At 42.2% G+C, this 12,562-nt stretch overlaps 1 protein-coding gene across 1 annotated transcript in view; it reads right to left on the reverse strand.

Annotated features, from left to right (window-relative positions):
- Nucleotides 1-916: 916 nt before the first annotated feature.
- C7H10orf90 (chromosome 7 C10orf90 homolog) overlaps nucleotides 917-12,562 on the reverse strand; it is a 67,981-nt gene continuing 56,335 nt past the window's right edge. Inside the window, exons 7-9 of the mRNA XM_075155489.1 lie at nucleotides 3,800-3,863; nucleotides 2,468-2,567; nucleotides 917-1,900 (exon numbers count right to left, since the gene is read on the reverse strand). Of these exons, the coding sequence (XP_075011590.1) occupies nucleotides 1,862-1,900; nucleotides 2,468-2,567; nucleotides 3,800-3,863 (203 nt within the window). The 3' untranslated portion in view covers nucleotides 917-1,861. The remainder of the gene's footprint in view (nucleotides 1,901-2,467; nucleotides 2,568-3,799; nucleotides 3,864-12,562) is intronic.

Consider the following 12,562-nt stretch of genomic DNA (forward strand, 5'->3'; position numbering starts at 1 on the left):
TCAAAGGGGATTTTGGCACTGACTTCTATAGGAATATCTGTAGTTGTACTGAGCAACTGGAAGAAAGCTCGAAAGATAATCCTTCAGATTCAGTCTAGGAGACGGTGTGTGTGGGTGTGTTTACAGCTATAATTTATCACTCTGTGGTGGAGACCCAGAAGTCCACCAGAGAGAGAAAGGCCCTCCTGTTTGAGGCAGGCCACATGTTTTTTCTGGAGAGCAGCAAGAGGGATCAATGAATCCACAGGAGAGCAGATCTACCACACAGCTGAGCTGCAAAGCTTGGAGGATGCTCCTTGCAGTCCCTTTTACAAGTTCTGCTTGGAGCTACGTGTGGTCCAGCCCTGACTTCAGTTCCCAGTACAGCAGTACTTGCTTGGTTAAGACGACTTTTTTGGGCGAAGAACCCTGGCAGTTTCTTCCTCACAGCCAGCATTACCTTACCTTACATGCCCTCTCGAAATGTATTGAACTAATTGAAGAGTTTTTAGAAACACCTATCTGGAATGCAATATATTTGTTCAATAAATCTCTATCTTCCCTGCGAGCAAAAATTAACATCATTAATCCTACTTTACAAACTGGAAAGCTGAAACAGAAAGAGGCAAAGTAGTCTAACAGAGACAGTCAGAGCACAAAATATAACTCGGTTCCTCATGTCCAGCACAGGTCACACAGCTGGAGGCTATCTCAGTGGCCAAAGCCCAGCTCACAAACATCCCTCTTCCAAAAAACCTGACCTTACATCCAGGCTAGATTAGAAAAACAAAGCATAGATACCAAAGGCCAAATTCCAGCCTCATTCAAACACACTCAACTGAGTGTTTGTGCAACAGAGGTTAACACTTGCAGTGATTTTTATGGGCAATATTTTTTACCATAGGATTTGTGGCATACAAAGGCATGACTTCTCAAGCAGTTTCAATAATTGTGTTATATTTAACAGTACCAAATAAAAACATAGCAGTTGGATCAATATTATATTCATATTTTATTCCATAAATAAACTCCATTGGTTTGTAAGCTGGTTGTTTTTACTTCCAAAATGTACAAATAAAGATTTAAATATTTTTGGAGGAAACATTACAGATGGTTTTAGTTCTGCAGTTTTGATGCAAACATACTTCTTGGCACCACTTCTCAATATACCATTTCTATAAATACTTAATGGTCACAGAAGTGGAGTAAAATATATATTACAGTGAAAAACACGAAAAACAGTGTTATAATCAAATTTTTAAATATTGCTCTTTAACAGGTAAGCTTGCTGTGTAGATTCACTATATAAACAGGAATAGAGTTCTTCAGAGAGCTAAAATATTGGTCCCTTTTGGTATGTTAAGTATTAATGTGAAACTGCTGCTGCTATGATTATGTGGTAATGCTATTTCAGCTAGTTTCTAAACATAACAAATAATGATATTCATTTTTCTTTACTTCAAGGATTTAACTCACAGGAAATCAATTAATAGAATACTTCAGAGAAATAAGTTTTCCAGGTCTTATAAACCTAGTTCGATTGCTACAGAGACGTATACTTTTTAAAAGATTAAGATAAATAAATACCACTGTAATTCAGTATTTGCATTTAAAATTCTTAAAATTATTTCCTCTGGGTAAACTGACCAAAAGGTGATGCTCTGAAATAGCTGTGTTCCCTTTTAGACTGTTTTTGATTACTTGTAAGTTGCCTTAAAATTTCAATTGAAATATAAATGACCTTTCTTTATATTCTTTATAGAAAGAGCCAAAGATAAGAAAAATACCTCCAAGTAATTGAGATAACAGTAAATTTTATGGCTTATCTAGCAGTCAAAGGCATTCAAGATCCAGTTAGGATGATGGGCAAGAGAATCCTTTGTCACTCTGTGTTTCTTTGAAGGAGCTGGTCCAGCAATTGCTAGGGAAAAAAAAACGCAAAACAGCCTTAAGATACTGTTAAAATACATGAGGTGGCTATAACTGTAGAAATCTCCAGTGATACTGTAGGTGAGATGGTATCGGCATTCTCAGACCTCAAATCTACTGGCTACCTTGCTCAAAAGAAAAAAAAAGCACTGAAAGCTTTTCCGTCTTGGACAGAAAGGGTGTAATTACATGGAGGAACAGCGCACTTACTTAAACAAGGAAAAACTGGTACGTGTGTGCAGCGCGGAGCAGGATTACCTGGGAATGCCTCAGATCTGCGCCTGGATTAACTGCGCTAATGCAGCTTTCTACGGCAACTAAGTAATTACTCCTTCTTTAAAAAAAAGTCTTAGGTGCTTATTCCAACACAAGGTTCAGTTGTTAATTCAAGTTTAAAGAAGTGCCTAACCCCAAGGACAAGATTTAAAAAACATCCTTTGCTCTCAGGGTTTGCACATGGTTAGTGCAGACTCTCCAGGCAGGTGCTGCCTCTACGGACGCCTTTCACTGGTAAAGAAGGGATACCAAATTATACTTGGCATTGACAGTAAATCCTTACCTTTTTAAAGATCTCAACACGCAGTCTGTTACTCTGGATGATGATGCGTTTCTGTTTTTCTTCTTGTTTCTTTTTTACTTCAGGTAAATTGTCATAAATCCTGGAATGAGTTTAGAAAGTTAACTTCACACGTCATCCCCGGGACTCGCACATAATTTGTTTTGCCTATAGGAAATGTTTGCCTTCAATGCAATACTTGTCATTAATGGGCATCTCTAAGTACTTGAATTAGATTTATGGCATAGGAATTATAAATTATTAACAATAATGTTTTTATATAAAATCTGACTTGTTGAAAAACACTTCTAATTTGGGACTAAAAAGTAAAGAAAGAGACGGGATCAGGTTATCTCGATGCAGCAGCATAATTCCGGAGTAGCTTCTAATGAGCTCAGTGGAGTTGGTTTCAATTTATAGCAACGTAATTCAAACCAGAAACTGGCCTGCACGCTTTTTTTTATTTATGTCACAAAATTAATACCAAGCAATTATTTTCAAGTATTTTTCTAAAATATAAGAAAACCATCATTATAAGACTGTAGACTGTTAAACATTTTTTCAGTGTCATTAGGAACTCTTTTTACCAAGGAGAACATAATCTGTCCATTTTAAAAATAATGGGAGTTGCCCTCAAAAAGGTGACTTCTGGTCTGATCTTTTTCCATTGAAATCAATGATAAAATTCCCGGGGGTTTGAAAAGAAAATCGGACCTTCCTTCGCAGCAGTCCTGTTCTTTGCGTGCATACAATGCCCGTTAGTTCTGTTTTTTCCTCCTACTATTTTGCAACACCGAGCTCTTGAAGCAGCCTGTTTGGGCCTGCACTCAGCCAGGAGATTGTATTTTGGAGAAGAGAAATGGGACACATCTTGAGCGCTCGGAAACAGGGTGAATTCTGCATGGTAGCCATTTGCAGCTTTCCTTGCCGTAAACGATGGCGTGAAGTGCAATGCAGTTAAAGGTCAGACACCACATTTCTAAATGTGCTCTAATTCTCACACTACATGCCATAATCAGGATGAAAAAAACCCCAAAGTGACTGTACTGCTTACATTTTTGAAGGTCCTGCATGAGGTACCTCTCAGGGACTTGGTTTTCACACCAGGGTAGCCCATGCCATCTGAAACTGCTAGAAAAAGGATGCTGAAAGGGCAGGGCTGACCCAAATGTATCAAACTGATATACTGGAAGGAAAACACGAGCATTGCACAACAGCATGGCAAGCAGCGTGACAGAACAACCCTCCAGCGTATGAAGATGACGTGGAAATACGCTGCCTTAGGCCTGAGATGGCAGTGATTTGCAGTGAACTCTAAACCGAAGCGATTTGTACCTTTTAGATCTCATGTGCATCTCCTTCTCTGGAATGAATCTTTCCTTTGGCTTGAAGAGGTTATCTAGCAGAGAGAAAATAAAGTTAATATTGGAGGAATCTGCGTTTACTGAAATTTTAAATGTCACGTTCCACGTAGTCATGATATGATATTTCTCATCAAATTTTTCACGGCTTAAGGCCAGATCCAAATCTCCACAGGTCAATGCAACCTTCATCTGGAGCTGAATTTGTTCCTGAAGCTGCCCTACAGAAAGGGAAGGATGGGTAAGTCCCATAGCAACCACCTTCATTGCAGAGTTCATTTATTTTAAATGCATATGACTTTTGTCATTGTCACACGAGCTGTGTATGCGCTTTATTCAGATCAAGAAGCAGCGATGATTTCTGCTACATCAAGTGATCTATTTTGCCCACGTGTTCGTGCAGGCAACTGCACCCGCGCATACTGGCCGCATCCTCAGCTGATGTGTGTTGGGAACCTGGCCTGGTACGATCATTTCTGATTCAATTTACACCTGTTTTGCAGAGCTGTGAATAATTATGTCAAGCATTAGGAGGAGGAAAATGATATTACTCTTTCCTGATCAAATATAAAGATGCCTGTGATAATTCCAATCAGCATTTCCCTGGGCACAGGAAAATAATTACCGATCTTAGCAGTCAGTGAGTCTCAGGAATAAGTGATTTTAACATCTTCCTTGCAACAATGGTTTCTGAATGGGAAGAGATGGTGTTCGTAGGCGTGGGAAGCCAGTAAATACATCATCAGAACCGATCCTTGATGAGATAGACTGTGTCAAACCACGTTAGAGGAGGAAGGAGAGGACTGCTGCCTGCACAGCTATGTTATTTAGATTTACACCAAGATGACGAAAGAAAAAGTGGGGAGAAGGGGCAGGGTCCCCCCTCCGTACGGCAGGACACCTCCAGATTTGGGGAAGGAACATTCCTGCGGTGCACGAGCTGCCGTCCTGATGCACACAGGCGACGTGGAAAGTTGTAGCTTGAGCTTCTCAGTTCAGGTGTATGAAGGAAATGGTTTTCCCTTCTGGTCTCCAAACACAAGGAAGACCAGAGCCTTGCCCACACCCGGGCGGTTTCCCTGGGGCACTGAGGACAGGGGTGTGATGCCCTGTGTGGTCACAGTAATCTGAACATCAGAGGTATTTGCCAGTATCTTTGCAGAACGTGTGTATAAATAAAACTTTTTAGCCCTTCCATTTTCCAAGGAAGTTTAGAAGACATAATATAAATCACAGCAGGCACCACATTGGCCTCTTTCTGCCATCTCACTGAAGAGACAAAATACAATAATCAAGGCAGAGCAGTAAATACAGAGAATAATTTGTTCCAGAACTGCCCAGTGCAGTGCTGGCCTTGAGCAGACCCAGCGACTGCTGCCCAAAAAAAGTCCCCTTCCCCACCAGGTTTGCTTCCCCGCTGTTTAAGACACCAAAAGTTTCAGGGACATTTATGGGAGATGTCGCAGCAACCAAACAGCCCCAAGCAGCTTACGGGGCTGCACCTAGAGGTAAAGTCATACTCAGATTACCGTTTCTCAGGAAAACCCTATGTGTCCTTTAAGATCACTGCTGTATCTCGATGTAAAAATAAAAGGGAGGTTTGCAGCAGTTCCTATTCTGAACTGGTACAGTTTTCAAAACACAAATTGAGAAAGGAGGGGAGGCTATGAAGCCTCCTCTGCCTGAGGACTAACTTTTCTCCATTCAGCAGTTGTCTACGCTTAATCATGCTTATTATATCTTCAGTACACGCCAGCAACATGCTCAATTTGCCAGGAAAATATGATTTGCCTTTTATTAGTGTTTTTACGTTCATTAGCTTAAAAGGAATAAACACTTGGATGCTATCGCTGTCCAAATAACCCTGAAACTTAAGGGAGAAAATTGCCTGTGACCCAGATGGTCCTGGCAAAGGATTAGGGTCCAGGGTCATTGATCTTCTGGGACCAGCGTGGATCCCAGCACACTTCAGAGCAGCCTCAGCATGGTCCCTTGCTGCTCGAGGTTGCACACCTCATTCTGACGGCTCAGGACTGCAGGACGCAGCCCTTCCCGCAAGGCATGTCCTCGAGCCCGGGGGATGGCACAGGATCAGTCTGAAATCGTATAAAGCCATCACTATGGGTTCTCTGCAGCGCTAAAACAGAAATGGGAGGCACAGCAAATTCAGGCTTTGGGTTTTTTTGTCTGTGTGGTAGCATGGTCTTCAGTCCGAGATCCCTGATGTCACAACCAGTTCCTTGCGTGTTCCCCTGTCCTTGGGCACAGCAGAGCATCTGAGGGCACTGGAAATAACAGCCCAGCAGAAACCCGCACAACCCGCATCAAGCCCTCACGCAGTAAGTCCAGGACTCCCCGCAAGATGCGATGCGATCAGACAGCGTGATTGGCAAGCACTGAGCCCGAGTTTTATATGATTCCCTGTGCACTGTGAGTGACATCCGCCCAAATTTATGAACATTTATTCCAGGAATTCTCAGATGTAGGATTTCTGGAACAAAACTAATTGTTTTAGGGATCCCCCCCTTTTTTCCTAAATAAAAGCTGTTAATGACACATTAACATTTCCAGACCTCTGTGCCTAACCACCAGAACGTGAAAGGATGAAGAACCCAGCCGGGGATCTGCAGGCCTGCGACCTATCTTGTAAACAGCGTGACAAGCTAATCTGTATTTTTTCTATGAGATGCTAAGACAGGCTGGCCTCTGTGTTCAAGTCGTTGGGAAGCACCGCAGAGGCCGAGAGCTGTGCGGGTGCTGGAGCGTACGGCTGTTCTTCCAGGATAATCCTCTCCTGATGGCACAGAAACGGTCTTGAAGGGCATCAGACCCATCGCTGCCTGCAATTTTGCCTGGAACGATGTATGTGGCTGTGCCCGTGGCTTTGAAGGGAAGGGTTAAAAAGAGACTCTGGGGAAAATCCTCCAAGAAAAAAAGAAATCTACCTTGGTTATAAAAATACCCTTTGTGAAGCAGCTTGGAGTCAAAAGATTAATGCTTAGGGGTAAACATTCATGTAGTATCTCTCGGCTCACTCTCAGGTCACTATGTATAAGAAAAAAGATCACATGCAAGCATCAAGCAGAAATAAGGCTAATCCTTGACAGATTTTAGGATTAGAATTAAAAAATTAACTGAAAAATAAATAAAAATTGGTATAAATGAGAAAATAAAAATCATACGTGCATTTAAATATTTGTTAATATTCAATACCGAGAAGAAAGCGTAATTCAAAGTGGAAGAGCAGCACACATTCAGAGCTGTAATAACCTGCCAAACACATCATGAAGACCTGAATTAACATTCTTTCCTACCAAGCAAAGATCAAAGTGGGGCATAAGGTGGACAATTCCCCAGGTTGATAGTCTTCTAAATTGCATTTTATCAAAGTTCCTTATCAAATTTCATAGCCCTGTATTACTTTTGGAGAAAACTATTCTGAAGGATAGAAAAGAAGGGATTTCAAAGCAGACATTCAGCATTTCCAGTGATGTACCGCAGGTAAAAAAAGTATAGACAGATAGGCATGAAACACTTCATTACTGTTTTATTCAAACCTTGTGAAACTACTGAGCTTCTGGTATTTACACCAACACTGCGTGCAACAGTCGTCCGACATCTCCATAGTGGGAGAAAGAAGCCACTTCAGCAAGTCGTAATTGAAGGTAAATGGATCATCACTGTAATATATTTTAATTAATGCTGAACTGCACCTCAGACAGAATAAGTAACATTCCTGCTCGAGAAGTTAGTAAATGTTTAGACAGAGAACAGATAAAATGGTTGTGTTGGAACCGTCCCCTGACTTCCTATTTACCACTAAATCACTGAAACACTTAAAAAAGAAAAAGAGTGGCAAAATTTATCAAAGGCTAAACTCTGCCTGTCAGAATATGCATACATTTTCTCCTAACATGAATGCAAATTCTCAAAGTTTGTTAGGAGCTAAAGTGTGCCTTCAAGGATGTGTTGCCAGTCCCTGAAAAGCAAAGCACTGATAGTGGTGGTTCTTTAACTAAACTGGGTTTTTACTGAACTGAAAAAATAATTCACCAAAAGCCCATTCACCCAGAGAAGTCCTAAGATATAAAAGGTTTTTTTTAAACACTGCTTTTTTATATCAAAAAATAAATTAGCCTTGAATCTAAGATAAATGTCAAGGTGGCATTCAGCTTAGCATGCCCATAGTGCTTGAGTGGGAATTCATCCAGAGAATATAAACTAGTGCCTACACCCAGGAGTGCTGCCCAAACTTTTGCACATTGTATGTCAGCGACTTCATGCAATGAATTACTTCAGCTTCATTCAACAGATGAGGTTTTGGTATTATTTACAAAAATGCAATAACCCATTAGTTAAAGGTTTGATGGTAAGACTGCCTGGACTTTTCGCTCATCTCAGAGAAATGCTGAAGCTCAGAAGCGGTCCTTCACCCAAGAGGACCCACAGGAAGGTGGTTCATGGGCTTTCCAGCTGTTCAGGTCTGTCCAACGCTGTGGTTTTGAGACTTCTGATCCTCCTTAATGTTTCAGTCTTAACAATGGAAAACATCACTAGTATCTCTAAAAAAGCTGTAAAGTTTTCAGGTTTATGAAAATATTCTCATACTAAATTTTGGGCTTGATGCAGGAGATTTCAGTCCCCTCTGTCCAAATGATACTTGAACAGTCATGGATTTCATCCAGAAAAAAATTTTATTAGCATCTCACCTGGCCTCCCTGAATCATTCTTGTTTGATTAGAGCTTGTAGTCTTGAAAAGCATAAAATTTCTTTTAAAAAATAGTAGTTAATCAAGAAGGTATGACAGATCTTGGTAAATTCATCAAAAGATTAATTTAATCTTTGGTAAAATTTGCACCAGCTTCTTAATCCTGACTTCTTTAGTTTCAATTTCTAATCATGGTGAAATCAGAACTTTTACTCCTGGATTAAAAAGTCCATCATCAAAAATTCAGTTTTCTATTTGGCTACTTCAAGACTCCAATGAAATTATCCCCCAGCAAATTGACTGAACTTTGTGACTCACCCATTATAAGGCACATTGTTTCAACACTGTCGTCATTCATACAGAAAACTCTTCATATTTGAAGATTTTCCAATTTATTGCCACCTTCCTTGCACAGAGGCTGGCTATCTCCCCGCTTCGCAAGGATGAGGGCATGGAGGGGACGTGCTGGTCACGCCATTCACGCCATCACCTCCTCCCCTGTCGTCACAGCGAGTCCAAGCATGGGGCTCCCAAGGGACCACGTCACCCACCGCCAGTGACCTGCAATGCGCTGCCGTGTGTAGCTGACTCATAGGCACTGCTCTAATCAACGTGATGAATAATAATCTCATAAAAATAGGTCATTCCTCTTCCTAATTCAATTACTGGGCTACAGCTTAGTCTTTCTATAGAACTGTCAGCCTTAACCAAGTGGCCAGGTGCCGGCAGGATCAGTGGCCCTACTGCTAGCTATGAATTTCGATGGGGAAATGGAACCCGCGAAAGGGCACAACTGAAGTCACACGCAAGCAGAAACGGGCTGGTGGCTGCAAACATCTCATCAGCCGCCAATGACATCTGAAGACCACGAGGATGCACGTTAGTGGCGGCAGGATTTGCTGGCTGCACACTTACTGCAAATTCTCTGATTTCTGTCTTCTCCTCTCTCTACAGTCCAAATAAAAACCTCCCTGACGCAGAGCTTCTCAAGAAACCAACACAAACAAACAAACAGCAATCCTTGCCCTCCAGGCTTTTGCAGTTACAATAAAGCTTTTTGGAAAGGTTTAGAGGCACGACTGAGGAGGTATAGAGTTGTTTCCAAAATATTACTAAAGATACAGGATTTGGATACAAATCCAGAGAAACACAGCAGGCACCGCGGTAGGGGTTGAATGGTAACGTTCAACTTATATTGCCATTTCCAATGAACCACTGCCCTCTCAAAGGAGAGGAAAATGGAAGGTAAGGAAAAAAACATATGTGCCTGAGAAATTTTTTTAAACCTCGAAAAGTGCTTGTGTACACTAAGATCACAAGGCTGTTCATTATGCAGATTTAAAGGCCTATAAACAGCTGGTAGTCCTGTCACTGAAGTAATTACATTACAGTTTTCGAGATTTAAATCCAGTTATTTGAACATTGTTTCTATTCAGTTCGTCACAGTGGGATCTCTAATTTGTTCGACATAGTCAACAGCAGAGTAGTCTATCTTGGACTAATTAGCACTCTCGAAATTTAGCAGTGCACATTACGCAGCACAAAGGCTAGCGTGAGAGTTGCAGGTTCTCTGCCTTCAAAGTGCTCTTGTGACGATAAAATCTTCTGCAGGATAAACATTTTTATTTTTCTAAGATTACTTTCAGCATTTCATAAAATCCTGCTCATGAGTTACAATTAAAAATGGTAAACAACTTGGGTTTTTTGAGGATGAGAAGGTAAACGGAAACTGCACAGATGTTGGTATTTATATGGAAATGATGTTGAATGCCAATTATTTCTTTCTCCTACAAGAAACTAAAGTTGTAACAACACTGTCAAAACATTGGAAAACCGTGCTAGCTAATAATTTTATATTATCAATAAAGACACTTTAGTCTGATAGAATAATCTCAGGTAGAGAAAAATCTCTGAAGGTCATTGCTATTTTCTGGGTGAAAATTATTTTACTGAAATGAAAGCTCCAAGTCCAGAGTGAAGCGCACGTAACAAGCTTATTTCAGAGAGATATAGTTGCAGCAAACTTATCAAGTGCAGAGGGAAACATCTCGGGCTGCAGTTTAACCCCCATTTACGCCTGCATAAGAGCAGGCTGGCCCCCCCCGAGAGGGGGCAGTCCCACTTCTCCCCCTCCTGTGCCACCTTCCCGTGCGGGCACGGATGTGCACGTGGAGAACTGGGAATGTCCTCTGGTGTTGGGAAAACTAATCGGATAACTAATGTTATTGCCAGTGCTTGCGCGGCAAATATGCTGCAGCGACCTGCTCTGCGAGCACCTCGGGGTTGCACAGAGACTCCTGCTCAGCCACAAATACGCTTATAATCCATCCTTGGGGTCACCGTGTCGGGGTCGGTGGAAATTAAACTCATTAAATTAAACCTGCTCTTACAAAAAAGACCGTTGGAAAATGTATGAGAGTGTGCTGGCAGTGAGCCCTATGAACCTCAGAGCCATAAAGACCTCTACCTCCACAAATCCCAAAGACATCAGGAAAGGCGAAAAACAAGAAAGGAGGAAACGATCAGACTGAAAAAAACCAACTGCAAGATCACACCCTGACGCCTAGATGTGCCATCAATACAATGCTGTATACTTAAGCAAGTTTCCAGGTCATCATTTTATCCTCCTGGGTTCTTAATTTCAAATGTTGTTTCAACGTGTGTTGCTGTGAAAGAGCAGCCTGCTTCCGGAGAGCAAGAAACCTGCGGGCGGGCTGCATTTGGCAGAGATTTTTTAAGACTAGCAGGGAGAACAGGAGAACCAGTAGTGCTAGTACCAAATAAAAAACCAATGGCTATGGGGACATGGCAAAGCAACTGCCCTGCGTGTACAGAAGTGTTTGCTGCCCAGTTCCCCTGACTTCTAATGCTGGCTGAGGTCTAACATCTGTTTTGGCCTTTATAAGTGACTGCAACAGACGTAGGCTTCCAGATGTCTACAGGAATGTACCTAGAATCATAGAATCATTAAGGTTGGAAAAGACCTCTAAGATCATCGAGTCCAACCGTCAACCCAACACCACCATGCCCACTACACCATGTCCCTAAGCACCACATCTACACGTCTTTTAAATACTTCCAGGGATGGGGACTCCACCACTTCCCTGGGCAGCCTGTTCCAAGGCCTGACCACTCTTTCAGTAAAGAAATTTCTCCTAATGTCCAGTCTAAACCTCCCTCGGCGCAACTTGAGGCCATTTCCTCTCGTCCTATCGCTGTTACTTGGGAGAAGAGACCGACCCCCACCTCGCTACAACCTCCTTTCAGGTAGTTGTAGAGCGTGATGAGGTCTCCCCTCAGCCTGGCACCATAGGGAGGACATAGGGCAGGTCTGTGCCCTCTGCTGCTGCCCAGTGCACCCCGGGCAGCTGGACCATACCCTGGAAAGCAACGGTTGTGATTACACAACACTGAGCCTCAGCCACCAGCCCCTGTCCCCGAATTTGGTGTCACATCTGCTCCTGGACCACAACCGACTCTATTCATTTTACTTTTGTTTTCTAAAACATGACCCAAAGTCCTTCCTTGCTTTAAAAGCACATTTTACATGCTAAAATGGCTTTTCCAGAGAATGCAGAATAATGATGACAACAAATGATAACTTCTCTTCCTTCCAGCTTTGGGGGCAGGCAGAAGGGCAGGAGAAGGCTGTGACCCTGGTGTCATCAGCAGAGACATCAGGAGGATGCAGGCAGCCAGTGCCCTTGGTGAGCACGAGGGGAAGCCCTTGTCGCTTCTGCAAGAGGGGTTTGGGAAAAAGAAAAGTTTGGGAGCATCTGTAGGCAACAAAGATTCCCCACTCCGGGACTCATTAATGATACTAACCCTTCTGCACAGTAGCATCCACCAGGAGAAGTCCTAAAATACCGATTGTCAGGACTCAGTACCCCCCTGCACAGCCCTCTGACCTGCAGCCTACACTGCTTTATCGGGAATCTAGGATTTCCAGTATTAATTACTGTTATGCTTAACTAACAGACGTGTGACACTTCTGTCATTATAAAAATATTAAGACCTCACAAACAGAA

The sequence above is a fragment of the Calonectris borealis genome, chromosome 7 (assembly GCF_964195595.1).
Source record: "Calonectris borealis chromosome 7, bCalBor7.hap1.2, whole genome shotgun sequence".
NCBI lineage: Eukaryota > Metazoa > Chordata > Aves > Procellariiformes > Procellariidae > Calonectris > Calonectris borealis.